General features: G+C 45.4%; 1 protein-coding gene across 2 annotated transcripts in view; it reads left to right on the top strand.

Annotated features, from left to right (window-relative positions):
• Positions 1–18,369, top strand: part of LOC105474202 (phosphoinositide-3-kinase regulatory subunit 5) — an 87,698-nt gene that overhangs the window by 37,418 nt on the left and 31,911 nt on the right. For both annotated transcript variants that reach the window (XM_011728693.3, XM_011728687.3), the window contains exon 2: positions 17,953–18,068. In XM_011728693.3, the coding sequence (XP_011726995.2) occupies positions 17,966–18,068 (103 nt within the window). In that variant the 5' untranslated portion in view covers positions 17,953–17,965. The remainder of the gene's footprint in view (positions 1–17,952; positions 18,069–18,369) is intronic.

Raw genomic sequence — 18,369 nt, 5'->3', positions numbered from 1 at the left:
AGCCATCTAAGATAACTTAGAAAACTCAAGAGGAGAAGGAAAGTCTATTGTATTTACCCAGATTTTTGCCTTCCTTATTACTTCTTCCTGATAGTCCAAGATTTCTTTCTTTTATCATCCTTTTTTTCTGTTTAGAGAATTTCCTTTGGCTATTCTTCTAGAGTAGGGATGCTGGTGACAAATTCTCTCAGTTTGTCTTCCTCTGATAATATCTTGATTTCCTCTTCATTCCTGAAGGATATTTTGCTGAATATTAGACTATAGGCTGACAGTGCTTATCCTTCAGCAATTAAAATGTTATTCCACTTCCTTCTAGCCTTCATAATTTTTGATGAAAAGTACACTGTCATTCAAATTATATGTCATCTAAGGTAAGGTGTTATTTCTCTCTTGATCCTTTCAAGATTTTTTCTTTGTCTTTAGTTTTCAGAATTTTGACTATGAGATGTCTTGGTGTGTATTTCTTAGCTTTATCCTATTTATGGTTCACACAGCCTCTTAAAACTGTAGTTTTATATATTTTGCCAAATTTGGCAAGTTTTAGGTGATTATTTATTCAAGTACTTTTTCAGCCCTGCCTTCTTTCTCCTCTCCTATTGGGACTCCAATTATAGACATTTTGTTAGATCCCCTGTTTTAGTCCCACAGGTGTCTGAGGCTTCGTTCATTTTTCTTCATTTGTTCTCTGTTGTTCAGATTAGATAATGTGATTGTTATATATTCAAGTTCACTGATTCTTTCTTCTATCCCCACCATTCTTTTTCCTATACCTCTCCACTGAGCCCACCCATTGAGGTTTTTTTTTTTTTTAATTTCAGTTATTTTCTTTCTCAATTCTATATTTTTATTTAATACTTACTTATATCTTCTATTTCTTTGCTGAGACTTTCCTATTTTTCATTTGTCTTAAAAGAGTTTAAGCTCATTGAAGCATTTTTGCTGATGACTGCTTTAAAATCTTTGTCAGGTAATTTAAAAAATCTGTCACATTGGTGTTGGCATCCATCATTATCTTTTCCCATTCAGTTTGAGATATTCCTTCTTCTTGATGTGACAAGTTATTTTTTATTGAAATGTGGACATTTTGGGTATCGTGATAGTTATGAGGCTCTAATTTTTGTTTAAACCTTCTATTTTATCTAACACATCTCCAACAGGAGAAGAGTGGGGGGCACTGCCTCATTACCGGGGGTAGAAGTTCAGGTTCCACACTTAGCCTCCATTGCCAAGTTTTAAGTGATTATTTCTTCAAGTACTTTTTCAGCCTGGCCTTCTTTCTCCTCTCCCACTGGGACTCCAACCACATGAATGTTAGACTTTTTGTCTGACATTACTAATGAGTGGCATGAGAGTTCCAGCTTCCTATTAGGTTTTGTCTTTGTTTGTGCTGCTATAAAGGAATACCCGAGGCTGAGTCATTTATGAATAAAAGAGGTTTATTTGGCTCACAGTTCCACAGGCTGTACAAGAAGCATGGCGTCAACATCTACATCTGGTGAGTGCCTCAAGCCACATGCAGTCATGGTGGAGAGTTAAAAGGAGCTGGTGTAAAGAAATCACATGGTGGGAAACTGGGTGCAGGGGAAATGTGCCAGGCTATCAGGGGAACTAAGCTGGTTCCCAACCAGTTCTCGGGAATGAAGAGTGAGTACTCACTCACTCCCATGAGAATGACACGAAGCCATTCATGAGAGATTGGCTCCAACCATCCAAGTAACTCTCACCAGGCACCACCTCCAACACTGGAAATCAGATTTTAACATGAGACTTGGTGGGGCCAAGAAAACATATCCAAGTTCTAACAGGCCTCCACTGAGAAGTCTCTGGCTAGAAAGGGTAGGAGTGCCTCATTACTGCTACAATGCCACCACAGCAGAGGGGATGAACTCATTACTTTTGGGCAGTGTTAAAAGTCTTGACTCCCTACTAGGCTTCCTCTGACATCATCTTATCGTGGAGGTGTCTCTTTACTGTCTGGTGGGGGGTGGAAGTCCAGACTCCTCATTGATGTCTACTAACACTGTGAAGTGGGAGGGGGCGCATTACCACTAACGGAGATAGAAGACCTGGCTATCTACTTGGCTTTTTCAGACAGTGCCCATGGCAGGGGATTTGGGGAACCTCATTACAGCCTGGCCAGAGTGGACGTCTAGGCTGATTAATTGGCTTTTGCTGGTGGAGGTGGCACCACAATTTTCCCTGTGGAGTTTGGCTGCAATAGAGCAGGTATTGTCTAAACGTGTCTGTTTTGCTAAGTTGCCTCTTTCTTCAGGCGTTGGCTAGAGAGAGAAGGCTTTTGTGGGGGCTTTATTTTAAATCTGCACCCATTGGTTTTTTTCAGATTGTGGGCTCTTCAGCTCCAAGTCTGGAATATATAAGGCAAAAAGAAGCCAGGGAACTCACCCACGCCATTCCTTGTCCTCAGGGTCCCTAGCCTGAATGCCTTCTCTCTCTCTTTCAGGGTCTCTTATGTTAGTTTTATATGTAATCTTCAGGGCTTGTAGTTGTATTTTAAATGGAATAGGGAAAAGCATATCTACTTCACTTGCCCAGCACCATTTTTAAATTTTTATGTACATTATCTATGTGATAAAAAACACATAATACTACTATATGTTATATGATATATAGTATATATATCATATTATACTATATATAGTGTATATATATAATACTATACTATTATCTATGTGATAAAAACAAGGCATAAAATGTGTATTATGAAAAATATTTATAAAAAATAAAAATTATTCCTATTTTTACCTCCCAGATATAATTGCTGTTAGCATTCTGACGTGTAATCATGTCGGGTAGTGACATGGTTTGGCTCTGTGTCCCCACCCAAATCTCATCTCCAATTATACTCCCATAATTCCCATGTGTTGTGGGAGGGATCTGGTGGGAGATAATTGGAGTCACGGGGGCAGTTTCCCCCATACTGTTCTTGTGGTAGTGAATAAGTCTCACGAGATCTGATGGTTCTATCAGGGGTTTTTGCTTTTGCATCTTCCTCATGTTTCTCTGGCCGTTGCCATGTAAGATGTGCCTTTTGCCTCCTGCCATGATTCTCAGGCCTCCCCAGCCGTGTGGAACTGTAAGTCCAATTAAACTTCTTTTTCTTCCCAGTCTCAGGTATGTCTTTATCAGCAGCATGAAAATGGACTAATACAGGTAGTTTTCCTTTTGACATCGATATAGACTTTTTTTTTTCAAACTGGAAGCACCTGAGGGTTCTTTTGGTCACCATGACAGCAAATGAACTTGTGCTAGGTAAAGAAAAACAAAAAGAAACTTGACAGAAGGATCCTGGGGCTTCTCATAAACCCAGCTCTTCTGAGCAAAGCTTCCCAAAGCAGTTGCCTCTCTGTCACTTATTCTCTCTCCTCAGCCCATTCCATTTGGTCTTCTCTTCCTGCACTTGTTCCTTCATGGTCACTCAAACCCTCCACGTCACCAAATCCAGTGGCCACTTCTCTGCCCTCATGCTGTAGATCTTGCAGCAGCATTCCTTACTCCCTCCTTGAAACATGCTTGTTATGAATCCTGTGACATCATGTTCTCCTCCTGCTCATGAGCTGCATCTTCTCAGTGTCCTTTTGGTGATACTTCCGGGGCCAACTCTTAACACTGGAGGTGTTCTCCTCACTCTTCTCACATCACATGGTTCACAGCCTCAGTGGTCACAGCACGATGTGAACTCCCAAATAGAGAGCTGTAGCCCAGACCTCTCCACTGGGGTCTGAAGGGGATAGAACTTGGACAAAGCAGGACTCTTCTTCTCCTCTCCCAAATTGTCCTCTCCCCAAACTTCTCCATCTTAGTGAATGTGATGCATCAGTCTGCATTAAAGGAAAAGAAAAAAGGGGATGAAGCATCCAAGGAAAAAGTGCACACCCACTCGGGGACCAAAGTGTACTCAGCCATGATGCAAGCTGTACCAACTTATTATAGAGATTTTGGCCTGAGCCTAAGTCTGGATTGTCTTAATCCATTTCCATCAGGCTTAGACATAATGTCAATCCCTGATTCTGGTCTGTCAGTGTTGGTTTCAGTTTGGATTGTATGCATTCCTTTTTTCTCTATCTATCTATCTATCCATCCATCCATCCATCCATCTACTATCTATCTATCTATCTATCTATCTATCTATCCATCTATTATCTAACTATCTATCTGGTATGTTTGGTGAGAAGTTGGGAGAGACTGCATCAGTGCCTGATGCCCTAATGTCATAGTAAATGGTCCTTTAGAGTTCTAGAGAGTTCTAGACTGGGCTAAACGGGACTCTTGACATCAGTGTTTGTTTCATAAAAAGTTGTAAAAACCACACCTGGCCAAGTATCAGGAGAAGTGTCTGATTTCAGTTCTGTCCACAAACGCTGAGGAGTGTTTGTTTTCTTGTTAGAGAGGTTTCGCTCTAAAGCATATTCATGAATGGGATTGGCGGGGCGGGGAGGGGAGAAGTGGAGAGATTTTTCTTGCATAATTGAGCAAGAGTTCAAAGAGAGTAAAAAGGAGACTAGAGAAAATGGGTATGCCCATGTCTGAAAACAATGACCTGCTGTCAGATTAATGGGGAGAAGATGGGGTGGTAAATCGTTTATCACTCTGGAAGAGAAGAAAGTCTGTGCAAGGGAAAAGATAATGGATTGGACCGCTCTACCCCAAACTTATTCTGATAGTAAAGCATCTAGAAGTCACAGTGCTCTGGAAGAATAAAAATCTTCCTTGCCCAAAACTATGAAATATTCATGTCTGTCTTACAAACTAGAAATGATTCTATCTGTAGAAAGTGAGCAGCCCGTGTCAGACTGCAGGTGGCTCACGCCTGTAATCCCAGCACTTTGGGAGGCTGAGGCCAGCAGATTGCTTGAGCTCAGGAGTTCAAGATTAGCCTGGTAACATGGTGAAACCCCACCTCTACAAAAAATAAAAAATAAAATTTAGCCAGGCATTGTGACATGTGCCTGTAGTTCCAGCTACTTGAGAGGCTGAGGCAGGAGGATCGCTTGAGCCCAGGAGGTCAAGGCTGCAGTGTGGTCTGATCACACCACTGCACTCCAGCCTGGAAGGCAGAGCAAGACCCTGTATTGAAAAGAAACGAAAAGAGCAAAGAAAAGAAAAGAAAAGAGAGCAGCCTGCAATAAAACAAATTTGTCACAACCGCAATCTTTTTCCACATCCAGAAAAACCAGAAAGCTGCCAATATATGTGTAATTGGCCTTTCTTGAGTTTTTACATTTACATTCATTTGCTGCTTTATTCTCCTGTGCACATTTGCTAACAATTAAGATGGGTTCCATATTTAAAGGTGGCAGGATTAAACAGTCTCCAGTGTAAGTGCCCATGGATTAGTCCAAGCACCCAGAGAATTTGGTTGCTGCCTGGAGCTTATTCCTTGTTTTATTGTTATAGTCTTCCTCTGGTTTCTCAGTTTGGCAGTAATTTCAGTTTGCCCACCCCTGGCTCCAGTATAGCTGCCCTTACTTGCATGGAAAAGCTAAATTGCCTAGAGCATACTTCATTTACCAACTGAGAGAATGCTCTGTACCTCAGTCTCCTCATCTGTAAAATGGGGGTAAGGAGGATCTACCTCACATGGATTTAATGACTGAATTCACAGAGACACCTAGAACGGTGCCTGCCACGTAGTAAGCTTTCAATTCCTATTAGCTGCTATTCTTAAAATTACATGAAAAGGTGACATTATACATCCTATTGTCTTTTCAGTACTCTACTTGGGTAGAGTGGACCAGATAGACCTTAGTTCAGATCCTCTCTGTGCTATCCGTATGTCCTTGGGAAAGTCTTTTAGTCAACAGGAGCTGAACTTCCTCATCTCTGCAAGTTCAGAGTGTTCTAGAGTAGCTCAAAATAAATGGGATCATGTGCTTCAAGCCCTAAGCACGGTATCTGGCCCAGGGTCAGTACTGTGTACATGTTAGCATCTTTCTCCTTCCCCATCCTTCATCCTTATCCCATTTCTTCTTGGTCTTGACCACAACTGTGGTCTTGGTCTTCCCAAGCATTCCTGTGTCCCTTCCTTGGTAAAGAAGGGCTTGAGCAAAGTTAGGGGGAGGTGGGCAGTCTTACCTCTGCTTCTTCAGTGGTTCTTTCTTTTGGTACATCTCTGCTTCATCTTCTGCCCTCCCTGGACCTCCATGCCATGTCCACCTACCTTTTCACATTTCCTCCCTCTCCTGGCCCCAGAGTCCTTCCCCTGCCCACTAGCTACTGTCACTGCTGTAATAGACTCATCTGGTGGCTAAATCATCCTCCAAGAATCTTACATCTTGAAAAATAAGCTAGGACAGAGGAAGTGAACAGCCCTAACCCAAGGAGAATGAATCACTAACAATGGAAAACTCAGCCAATTTTTATGCAAGACGTCTTCCCTGGAAGCCTCAAATTACAACACTGAGACGAAACAGTACACTCAGCCCTTTAAGTCTCTAGAAACCAGTAGATATGACTTCCTATTAACACGACATAGGAAAGAACATGGGCTTTGAGAGTCACGCCAACTTTGCATGGACTTCAAGCTCAGGCCATAGGAATTGTGACCATAGGAACTTGAGTGAATAAATGGCTTACCCTCCTTGAGCTGCAGGAAATGTGAATAATTATGACAATGTCAAAGGGTGCTTGTGATTATCAAACTAAGTAATCAATGTCTTGGGGATTGACCGAATGTTAATTCAGTTTCAATGTAAGTAATCAATGTCTTGGGGATTGACCGAATAATCAATTATGATTGAATATGATCAAATATATGATCAAATATGATCAAATATAATCAAATATGATCAATTATAATCATAATCAATTATGATTATCAGACTAAGTGAAAACGCCCACATAGTACCTGACACAGATCAGCCACTCAATAATTACCTTCCTCCTTTTCTTCCTTCCTCCCTCCCTCCTTTTCTGTCACATTCCCACCCTCCCTCCTTCCCTCCTTCCTTCCTATTCTCCAGGCTGAAACTTACAGAGAATGAACAAATCGGGTGGTTTGTTTTTGCTGTTGAGTTATATAGGAGTTCTTTATATATCCAGGATGGTAGCCCTTAATCAGATATATGATTTGCAAATATTTTCTTCCATTCTGTGGCTTGCCTTTTCACTCTGTTGATTGTATCCTTTGATGCACAGAGTTTTAAATTTTGACATTTAACTATTTTTTCTTTTGCTGCCTGTGCTTTTGGTGTTATATCCAAGAAATCTTTGACAAATCCAATGCGATGAAGCCTTCCCCCAATTTTTCTTCTAAGAGTTTTATAGTTTTAGCACTTTACATTTAGATCTTTGATCCTTTTTGAATTAATTTTTTATGGTATTGAATCTTCCTATCTAACAGCAGAATATGTATTTGCATTTACTTTTGCTTGTTTGTGTCCCTCAAACATTTTCTTTATAAAAATCTTGCATATTTTTAAAGTTTTTTTTAAAATTTGTATCACTTTTGTTGCTGTTAGAAGTAGAATCTTGTTTCCCCAATATAATTTATTTGCATAGTTAGATAATATTGATTTCTACATTAATTTGTGCCCAGCCACTTTACCTAACTCTGTTCTTTGGTATGACCATTTTTCAGTTGATTTTCTTGGGTTTCTATGAACATTTTGAGGGTGAAAAATTATGAATTATGCCAATTCTATAATTGGCAAAGCTATAATTCCTGAGCCAGAATGAATGACACATGACATATAAAGTCTCAGAAAGTACCTCACCCACACATCTGTCCTGAAATTACTCAAAATACTTGAGCTGAGCAAGAAATGAACCAAAATAAAGGACTTATAAATAGGAATGGTAGGGTACAAAACAGTGAGTAATAAAATAAATGAAACTCAAAGCCACTGTCCAAAACTACTGCTGTTATCACAGTTATTGCATTTAATGTAAATGTCAAAAACATTTAAAGAACTATAAAGTAGTATAAAATATTTAATACAGGCCGGGTGCAGTGGCTCATGCCTGTAATCCCAGCACTTTGGAAGGCTGAGGCGGGTGGATCACCCGAGGTCAAGAGTTTGAGACCAACCTGACCAACATGGTGAAACCCCATCTCTACTAAAAGTATAAAAATTAGCCAGCCGTGCTGGTGCATGCCTGTAATCCTAGCTACTCGGAAGGCTGAGGCAGGACGATAGCTTGAACCTGGGAGGCGGAGGTTGCGGTGAGCCAAGATTCGCACCATTGCACTCCAGCCTGAGCAACAAGAGTGAAACTCCATCTCAAAAAAAAAAAAAAAAGAAAGAAAAAATATTTAATACAAATATGGATCTATATTTTGAAAGAAAACATGTTACATTAAAAGAAGGGCTAAAATTACAGAAGTAATTATAAAAAATATATAGGAATTTCTGATTCTTGCTAATGAACTTTAAAATCTTGATTAAAGTGAAAGATATTGTCAGAAAACCTAAATTTGCGAAGTTGACACATAAAGTTCAGTACCTGAACAGACCAATAACTCTGGAAGAAATTTGAAAAGGGATTCCAAAAATAGCCTTGAGAAGAGCAGCTGAAGTCACTCACTGCTGGGCAGCAAGGAGAGTGCGATCCTCATCCAAGCAGGAGGATGCATGATTATCTTTTGTTCCAGGCTCAGATTCTACTCACAGATTTACTGGGGTCTAATCTGGGCAAGTCCTTTCACCACTCAGAGCCTTTGTTTTCCTATCTGTAGAGTGGGAGTGTTGTACTAAATGGTACCTAAGGTGCCTTCCCAGTCTTAGAGTCAAAAGTGTGTGTGTATGCATGTGTGTACACATGCATGTGTGCATATTTGTGTAAAATAAAAAGCATGACTTTCCAAGCCTAACTGTGCATCAGAATCATGCAGGAGGCGTTTTATTTCCTGGCCTAGTCCCGAAGACATCAAGAGTTGGGCAGCTGAGATGTGAGTGTTAAGAAAGCACTCTGGGCCGGGCGCGGTGGCTCATGCCTGTAATCCCAGCACTTTGGGAGGCTGAGGCAGGCGGATCACTTGAGGTCAGGAGTTCAAGATCAGCCTGGCTAACATGGTGAAACCCTGTCTCTACTAAAAATAGAATAATTAGCCTGGTGTGGTGGCACATGCCTGTAATCTCAGCTACTTGGGAGGCAAGAGAATTGCTTGAACCCGGGAGGCGGAGGTTGCAGTGAGTCAAGATCACGCCACTACACTCCAGCCTGGACAAAAGAGCAAGACTGAAAAAAAAAAAAAGAAAAGAAAAGAATAGAATAGAAAAGAAAAGAAGAAAGGAAGGAAGGAAGGAAGGAAGGAAGGAAGGAAGGAAGGAAGGAAGGGGAAGGGAGGGGAAGGAAGGAGAAGGAGAAGGGAGGGGAAGAGAAGGAAGGAAGGAAGGAAGGGAAGGAAAGGAAGGAAGGGAAAGAAAGAAAGAAAGAGAGAGAGAGAAAGGAAAGAAAAAGAAAGAAAGAAAGAAAGAAAGAAAGAAAGAAAGAAAGAAAGAAAGAAAGAAAGAAGAAAGAAACTCTGATAGCTAACAGAGAATATATAGTGAATGCTTATTATGCACCAGGAATGTTTCTACACATTTGCCTTTGTTAACTCATTGTGCTTAACCTTGAGCTCTTGCAGATCCCAAGCACACACATGGTGTACCCTGTCCTTTTAGGTGACACCAACATGGTATGACACAAATGCAAACTAGGCACGGACATCTGGTAACATTTGGTCATGAAGTGATCATCAAGATGTTCCATAATATATTAACTATGAACTGTATCTAGACTGACATTAAAATGAAAACATAACTTGAACATTCTCAAAGACAGCCCTTATCCCCCACAGAGCCCCAGAAATTCTCATCCCCAGTTTAGAAACTTTAGGTTGTGGGATTTTGAGGCAGCCAGCCCTGCACTGGTCCACTGTGACTGCAGAAGAAATAGCAAATATTCAAGAAGTTCATGTAAGGTAGTGAATCATTTGATAACTGCCTGGAAAGATACTGAAAGGGCATAAGGCTATGTAAATATATAAAGGATCTTAGAGCCATGTCTACCATTCACTCAGCTTCCTCTAATGAACAACTTATGTAAACATGGTGCAGTTATCAAAACCAGGAAATGATCACTAACAGAGTACTATTAACTAAACGACAGACCTCATTTGAATCTTAGCGTATTTTCCCCGTAATGTTCTCTTTCTGTTCTACAATTCAGTACAGGATCCCACATTGCATTTAGCCTTTGTGTCTCCTTCGTCTCTACCAATCTGTGATAGTTCCTCTGTCTTTCCTTATCTTTGATGACCCGAACACTTTGGTGAGTACTCCCCATAGTGAATGTCTGTATGGTGAATACTCACTATATAGAATGTCTCCAAACTGGATTTTGAATGGTGTTTTCTCATGATTATGGTTATGTGTTTTTGGCAAAACAAAACAAAAAACAAAGAAGTGACATGTCCTTCCCTCTTCAGTGCATTACAGCAGGTGATACATGATGCTGATATAGCTTATTGCTGGTCATGCTAACTTTGATCATATGGTGAATGTGCTGTCTGCTGGGTTTCTCCACTGTGAGGTTCTTGTTTTCCCCTTTATAAGTGGTAATTATTTGGGGGGAACTACTTTGAGGCTATACGAATATCGTATTTCTCCACAGATTTTCACTAACAGATTTTTAGCATTCATCAGTGAATCTACAATTATTACCATGGTGTTTGCCTAGGGGCAGTTTTCTATTTCTCTCATTCCTCTCACGTTTATTAATTGGAATTCTTTTGTAAAGAAGGCCTGTCCTTTCTCCTCCATTTATGTTTTTATTCAAGTGTCTATAACATTTAACTATCTATAATTATCTATAGACTTGTGGATGTTTATTTTATCTATGAGTTATAATTCATCACTTTCTTTGTTCATTCAAATTGTCCCAGCTGTGGCCATTGGAAGCGCCTTCAGGTTAGTCCCTATGTCCTTTTGACACTCCCCATGGCTTTTCAAATATTGACTTATTTTCTGGCACTACAAGATGTGCTGGGTTTATGTTGTATATTTCCTGTTTCAATCCTAGGATCAGCCATGTCTCTAAGGAGCTCTGGTTCCTTTTATTGGAGAATGGTATTTAGAAACCGAGATCTGGGCATTAGATCTTAAGGACACTCCCGTAAAGACAGGAGTGGGCAGAAGTGGTGTTGGCTGAGAACGTTCATTTGCATCTTGGGTTTGCATCCATTACAGTGTGGGACACATAATGAGTGAGCGGGATGACTCACTCCTGGTTCATGGCATAGCCAGCTTGGCCATCGCAGCAGGGGCTGGGCAGAGGGGTCTTAAAACCCAGATCACAAGGTTCAGCCCATGGGAAGAAAGGTCATCTAGGACGGAAGTAGCTTGTTGCTACTGGGATGTCATTGCCTCTGGGCTTTCTCTATAGACAGAACTAGAAAATGTATGTGTATTAATCCAAGCACATACATCTTTTTAAAATTTTTCTATATGTATCTATCTGTATGTACATTAAAAACCATGAGTTCATACTGATTCTTTCAAGTCTGGCCTAACTCCACAAGGTTCATTCCAGCTTTCCCCCTTCTTTATTTGCCACTTCTTTCTTTAGCTCTCATTATCTATGGTTTATTCACGTATCTGTCTAATCCTAGTGTACACATAAAGAACTTTCAGATTTTTTTCTTTTCTTTTTTTTTCTTTTGACATGGAGTCTCGCTCTGTCACCTAGGCTGTGGCACAATCTCAGCTCACTGCAACCTCCACCTCCTGGGTACAAGCAATTCTTCTGTCTCAGCCACTCGAGTAGCTGGGACTACAGGCACCCACCACCATGCCCGGCTAATTTTTGTATTTTTAATAGAGACAGGGTTTCACCATATTGGTCAGACTGGTCTGGAACTCCTGACCTCAGGTGATCCACCCGCCTTGGCCTCCCAAAGTGCTGGGATTACAGGTGTGAGCCACCATGCCCGGTCCGGAACTTTTGTAATTTTAAACTCACATTCATATGAGAAACATATTTAATAACCGGAAAACAGTATTTGTCTATAGTTTTTATTTTTGTTTTTGACCAGTATCCAGTCAAAGTACCATTTTACAAAGTTACTTAGGTTAGTTCTTTCATTGCCTATCCGCCTCCGTGTGGTTGTGTCAGTAATTGATTATACAGTTAGGTTAATGTGTTACTGCTTGTCTCCCATTTTCGGTCCCCTACCGCCATATCCTGATTGATTTCGATTATTTATTTAATTTTAGGTATGTAAAATATCGCCATAGTTCTAAACGTTAAAGCTGTACACACAGATAATCCTCAGAGAAGTGCTGCTCCTCCCTCATCTCCAGTTTCATTCCTTGATCCTGTCCACCCTTTTCTCACCTCCACCTCCTATAGTAACTAATCAATCTCCTGAGTTTCCGGTGTATCCTTCCTGTGTTGCGAAGAATTCTTTTACGTAGGTCACCGTGGAGATTCTGCTTTATGAAGGCATGAGGAAGGGAGTGGGGCAGAGAAGGGAGAGTCAAGTCTTGGAGGGTAGGAAGCAGGAGAGGGAGGAGTCATCCAGGATGGAAGCAGCCTGGGTCAGCCCAGGACTGCATGGGCCTAGAATATTCCAGAACACCAGGAAAGCAATGTGGAGAGCCAGCCAGAACCTGGAGGCCCCCTCCATATGAGATGCGGGCCCTCTAACTCCTCCCTTCATCACTGTTTAGAAACCCCCAAGAGGCTCTCCTCCCTGCCCCATCGTGGGCTGCCTGGGGAAGCTGGACCCAGGTGGACCCCACGCCTTCTCTGACCAGTGCTGCACCAAAGGGAAGATGAGCCCTTCACATCATGACATCCTATCAACATGGGAAGAAAAGGTGGAAGCAAGACTGGCTCTCTCTGTGCCCTCTGGGGTCCTACCAACTCACCCCAACTTCAGGCCTTTCTGCCCCATGCAGGGTCCCCAGCAAGCACTATGAGTCCTCTTTGCTGGCTCAGAAGAGGAACTTGGATATGGGGGAAGGCCCCGTTGTTGGATGTTTCAACACCACCTCACTACTGGCAGGGGAATTGGTGGTGGTGGCGGGGGGCATTCCCGGCAGCAGCTGGAATTTTACAATGGGAGCTCTTCTCAACAAGATGGGGGGCGGGGGGGACTTGGGAGAGCAATGCCAGGGAAGCCAGGCCCTGCTTGCCCAGCTTTTGAAAAAAGGCGTCATGCTGGGAGAGCGGGTGCCACTGCCTTCCCCTGTCACCTCTGCCCCAAAGCCCGTGAGGTTCTGCTGACAAGTCATAAGAAACAGCTGATGACTGACTCAGACGGAAATGAGCGTTCAAAGGGCTGGGTGGTGAACCCGGTGTGCTGGGTTAACCCCCAGGGCAGCACGACTGAGGGTCCCCTGGCCGGCCTCCCTCTCCCCGTCTCTCAGGCTCCCAGGGGCTAGTGACTCGGGCAAGTCCTGCCTCTGAGAAGAACTTGGGGCAAGCTTGAGAAAGCCTTGGAATGCCAGGGAGGCTGGCACACCAGAATTCCACCAGTGCCTGAGGATATCCTGCCCTTCCATGGAGAAGGCTTTGATGTGTCCCTTGAACAGGGTGGGGCAGGGAGGGGGCACACTGAGGCCAGGAGATGGGAAAGTCACAGGCGGCCCTAAGATGAGAAGGAGAAGCCATGGGCAGGCAGGCATTGGGCGGGGTGTGCTAGCAGCGGCCCCATGGCACTGTGTTCTACCCGCTTAAGGACAGGAGTGTGCAGAAGTGATGTTGGCTGAGAACATTCATTTGCATCCATTACAGTGTGGGACATGTAATGAGTGAGCAGGATGACTCACTCCTGCTTCATGGCATAACCAGCTTGGCCATCGCCGCGGGGGCTGGGCAGAGGGGTCTTAAAACCCGATCACATGGTTCAGTCCATGCTCCAGGCTAGAGATGCCTGGGCCCTGTGAGCTGCCACAGTCATCACCGGTGCAGTCCGAGAGAGTGTTGCTCGGTATCCCCTCTGGCACATACTCCTGTGAGCCTCGGCCCTTTCTCTGGAGGATGCAGGGCTGTGAGGGGCACCTGGTGTAGATAGACGTGGCGGGGCTCAGAATCCCCAGCAATTGAGAGTCTAGATCTTTTTTTTGGAGACAGAGTCTTGCTCTGTCATCCAGGCTGGTGCGATCTTGGCTCACTGCAACCTCTACCTCCCGGGTTCAAGCCATTCTCATGCCTCAGCCTCCCGATTAGCTGTGATTACAGGTATGCACCATCACACCCAGCTAATTTTTTGTATTTTTAGTAGAGACAGGGTTTCCCCATGTTGGCCAGGCTGGTCTCGAACTCCTGACCTCAGGTGATCCACCCACCTCAACCTCCCAAAGTACTGGGATTACAGACATGCCCAGCCTACCTCTTAAAGCAAATCAAGTCTTCACTTGTTGAAATAGAGACGTGAATTGGTGTTATTTTTCTTCCTGTAACTGCCTCTGACTGTGCTGAGGGGCAATGTATTCTAGTGGTTGAAACCCCAGACTCTCTGGGTTTATACCCTGGCTTTGCCATCTCCTAGCTGTGTGACTTTAGGCAAGCTGTTTAACCTCTCTGTGCCACCAATTTCCTGTCTTCGATCTGCCCCATCCAGCTTCCTGCAAAATTGGTCCAGCCTTCAGCCTCCTTCTGATAGGTTTCCCTCGCCTAGCTGGCAGCCCTCTAGAAAAGTAACAACAAAAGGCTCAAGCCCCGCTTTTGTTCCACCTCTCACTCCCATCTGGAGCTCAAGTCTTTGACTTGTCCAACAGTGGGTCTGCAAGATGGCCCCCTCTGCCCCTTGTCTCAGCCCTGCCATGGTTCACAGGCAGCACAGGAGCAGGCAAGTGAGGAACAAAGGGCAGCACCCTCACCTTTGGGCATCCCAGTCTGTGTCAGGACTTCTCTGAAAGCCCTCTGCCCTCAGCTTTGGGGAGAGAAGGAAGAACCTTCCAGAATGGTTGAAGACCCTTTTTCTCTTCCCAATCTTATAACAACAGGGGTTGGCGGATCACTGTGCTGGTTCTGCACTGACACCTCCCAGCAAGCCCCCCGGGGTGGTTGCGCCCACATCCTTGACAATACCCCATGGCTCTTAGAACTTTAGAATGCAGAGCATTTAGTACTTTTTGTCCCTAGAATTGGGTCTCAGCCACAGCTGGAAAATAAAACGTCCTCCCTGATCCCCTTGTCTGTTTATACCAGTGGCAACTCTCTCCCAGCTGCCTTGAACAAGCCCCTTATCCTTACTGGACCTCAGCCTCCCCTTCTGTAAAATGAGGTCTCTGAGCTCCCTCCAAGAACCTGCCCGGGGGGTAACCTGGGAGATCTCAGCCTGAGGACAAAGGGTCGTTGATGACATCTGGGCCAGCCGTTTATGCCCCAGGCTCATCCATGTGAAGGTGCCTGGTGTTCTACCTCCTCCAGCGGGTGCCGTTAGCCCTGAGCTGGAATAGGACCCACCTCCAGAGAGTCTTATGGTCGGGCTGCCACGGGAGGCAGAAAGATGAGCCTTCATCACAGGTGTCAGTCCCCACAGATGCTCATCCATGCCAGGTAGCAGCACAATCCCAGGTCAGGGCGGGGTCTGCCCAGTCTGGCTCAGGGTCAGTGGACTCACTACCTGAGCTGCCTGTGGAGGTGTTAACAGAAGCCCCAAAGGCAACTGTAAAAGTCACACGGAGGGGCCTCAGGATGTCTCTGGGCATCCAGGTGCTGCTAATGGACACACCCAAGGTCTTGAGTCACCAGTGAAAGGTTTTCTATCTTTTTTTTTTTTTCTTTTTGAGACGGAATCCCGCTCTGCCACCCAAGCCAGGGTGCAGTGGCGTGATGTCGACTTACTGCAACCTCCGCCTCCCCGGTTCAAGCGATTCTCCTGCCTCAGCCTCCTGGGTGACTGGGATTACAGGTGCCCACCACCACGCCTGGCTAATTTTTAAAAATCTTTTTTAGTAGAGATGGGGTTTCAACGTGTTGGCCAGGCTGGTTTCGAAATCCTGACCTCAAGTGATCCGCCCACCTTGGCCTCCCAAAGTGCTGGGATTACAGGCATGAGCCACCGCGCCCAGCCACCCGTGAAAGGTTTTCTGAACTCAGCTCTTCACCTCCACAGCCAGAAGGCATGGGACCTAGTGGGTTAGTCTGTCTCCTGGGCCAGCCCAGCACCCTGGCTTATGCTCCTGGGTCCAGGTCCTCAGCGAGCTAATTCCTGCACCCAGACCATGGCATGGGCTGGCTCCCCTTCCTCCAACACTCTTCCCCATCACTTGTCCTGGCTTCCTCATCCAGCTTAAATGTCCCTTCTTCAGAGAGACCTCCCTGACCCCCCAACACCCTGTAGCGGGGTCCCCACTTGTCCCACTCCCAGCACTATCCTTTACAGTACGTTTCACTTTCTGGAATCATGTCTTTCTTGGTTCCATTGCTCAGGGTCTGTGTCTCCCACCAAGGAGCACAGCTGCTTGGTTCACTGCTATCTCCCTAGTGCCTGGCACATGGCAGACCGTCAGTGAACCTGCGATGGAACCAAGGTGCGTGTGCCGCTTCCTGTGTGCCCGCTGCTGCACCGTCCGGCTTTGGCATGCATAGCCTACCACAGACACCGTGAAAGGATGCTGGAGAGCTCACAAAGGGCTTAGTTTTCACTCGGCCAGTGGTGCCTCCCAGGCTGGGGAAGCAGGAGGATTTGCCCGTGTGGGACCTCCGTAAGCTGAATACTCCAGCCGCACAGCTGAACCCAGGTTAGGATTTTATCCTTCTTTGTATGTCATTTGCATGGCTCAGCTCTGAGCTCTGTGCTTCCTCGTCTGGCTTCCAGAGCTGAACTGCAGCTTTCTCGGCATCCCTCTACGGCCTGGCCTGACTGGCCAGTGAAGGGGTCTGCCCGGAAGGGGTGAGTGCAGTGACATGCCCTGGGACCAGGGGCAATGATGGCAATGACTGTAGCAGGACAGCTCTCGCGTGTTGGAGGCTCACTCAGCGCATCTGCCACAGCATTTTATCTTCCCAAGAGCCCCGTGAGGCTTTAGCACCACTGTCATCCCATTTTACAGATCCGTCAACGGAAGTTTGGAAAAGTTAAAGTATTTGCCCAAAGTCACATGGTTAAGCAAATATCAGAGTCCAGGTTTGAGTGTAAGTCTGTTGGATGCCGGAGCCAGGCTTGCTCACTGTGCCAAATCACCTTCCGTGGCTTCCCCAGAGACCCAGGAGCCCTCATACATAACTAAGAAGCTGGGCTGGCCTTGCTGGGGGCTCTCAGTTCCCCATACGGGGCTAAAACCCTCCTGAAATTCCCACTTCAGTGACTTTCCAGCTCAGCTAACCACCCCTTGGATTTTCCTCAGTAGGATGAGGAAGGAGGGCAGGGTAGGTCTTTGAATGACAGGTAACATTGCCAAGCCCCAGGGGAAGGAAAGAAAAATGGCAAAAGTGGAGGTTAGGGCAGAAAGGAAACAGGTGCCTGTGACCTGGGCACCCAATCAGAGGGAGCTCCCTCCAAGCATATTGAGGGAGTTCCTGTGGCCTTCTCATCAGGAACACGCTCCTGCCCCATCCCTGGAGGTTTGGAAAACACAGCCCTGGAAATTCAGAAAAAGTCCTCCAAGTGATTCTGATTTTCCCCTCAGGGTCTTCCTGCCCAGCCCATTGGGGTCTGACCAGTCCCTGGGCACTTGGTGACACTCCCCACTGCCCAGTGTGGAAGGCAGATCCCTTTCTACTTCTCTGCTCCCATCCCTGACCCCTTATTTCCCACACCTCTGTCCTGTTCTGCTGCAGGGGTGCTCTGTCCTGCCACTCAGATGTGGCCCTCCAGACGCCGTTCCTACCCTGGAGGCAGCTGTAAGGCCCCTGGTGCTGTTTCCACAGCACCTGATCTGTAGTTGGGCTGGGCTGATCGTGCTGCACTGTGAGCGCCCCTTGTCTTTACTGGACCAGGTGCTCTCTGGGAAAGGAACTCGACAAGTTGACCGGTGTCTGTGCCCCATGCAGGCAATGACCCAGGATGCAGCCAGGGGCCACGACATGCACGGAGGACCGCATCCAGCATGCCCTGGAACGCTGCCTGCACGGACTCAGCCTCGGCCGCCGCTCCACCTCCTGGTCAGGTAGGTCTGAGGGAGCCCGGGAGGCGTTTGAGGGCTCAAGGAAGCCTCAGGGGCCACAGTGGGCTCTGGACCAGGCATGGAAGCTGGTAGATTCTAGGTCAAACCCTGTCTGTGTGACTTGGGCAAGCCCCAGGCTTCACCTGGGCAGGTGCCCGGCACAACACTTGATGTCGTCAAACCTCAGTATCCGGCACTTTCTCCCTTCTCCCGTTGCATCTTCCTCATCCTACTCAGGGCTGCCTTTTGCTTCTGGAAGAATCTATTGAATCTGCTTAGAAAACCACAACTGCTGATTCTGAAA

This window comes from Macaca nemestrina, chromosome 17 (genome assembly GCF_043159975.1).
Source record: "Macaca nemestrina isolate mMacNem1 chromosome 17, mMacNem.hap1, whole genome shotgun sequence".
Lineage (NCBI taxonomy): Eukaryota > Metazoa > Chordata > Mammalia > Primates > Cercopithecidae > Macaca > Macaca nemestrina.
This window is presented reverse-complemented; position numbering and strand designations above follow the sequence as displayed.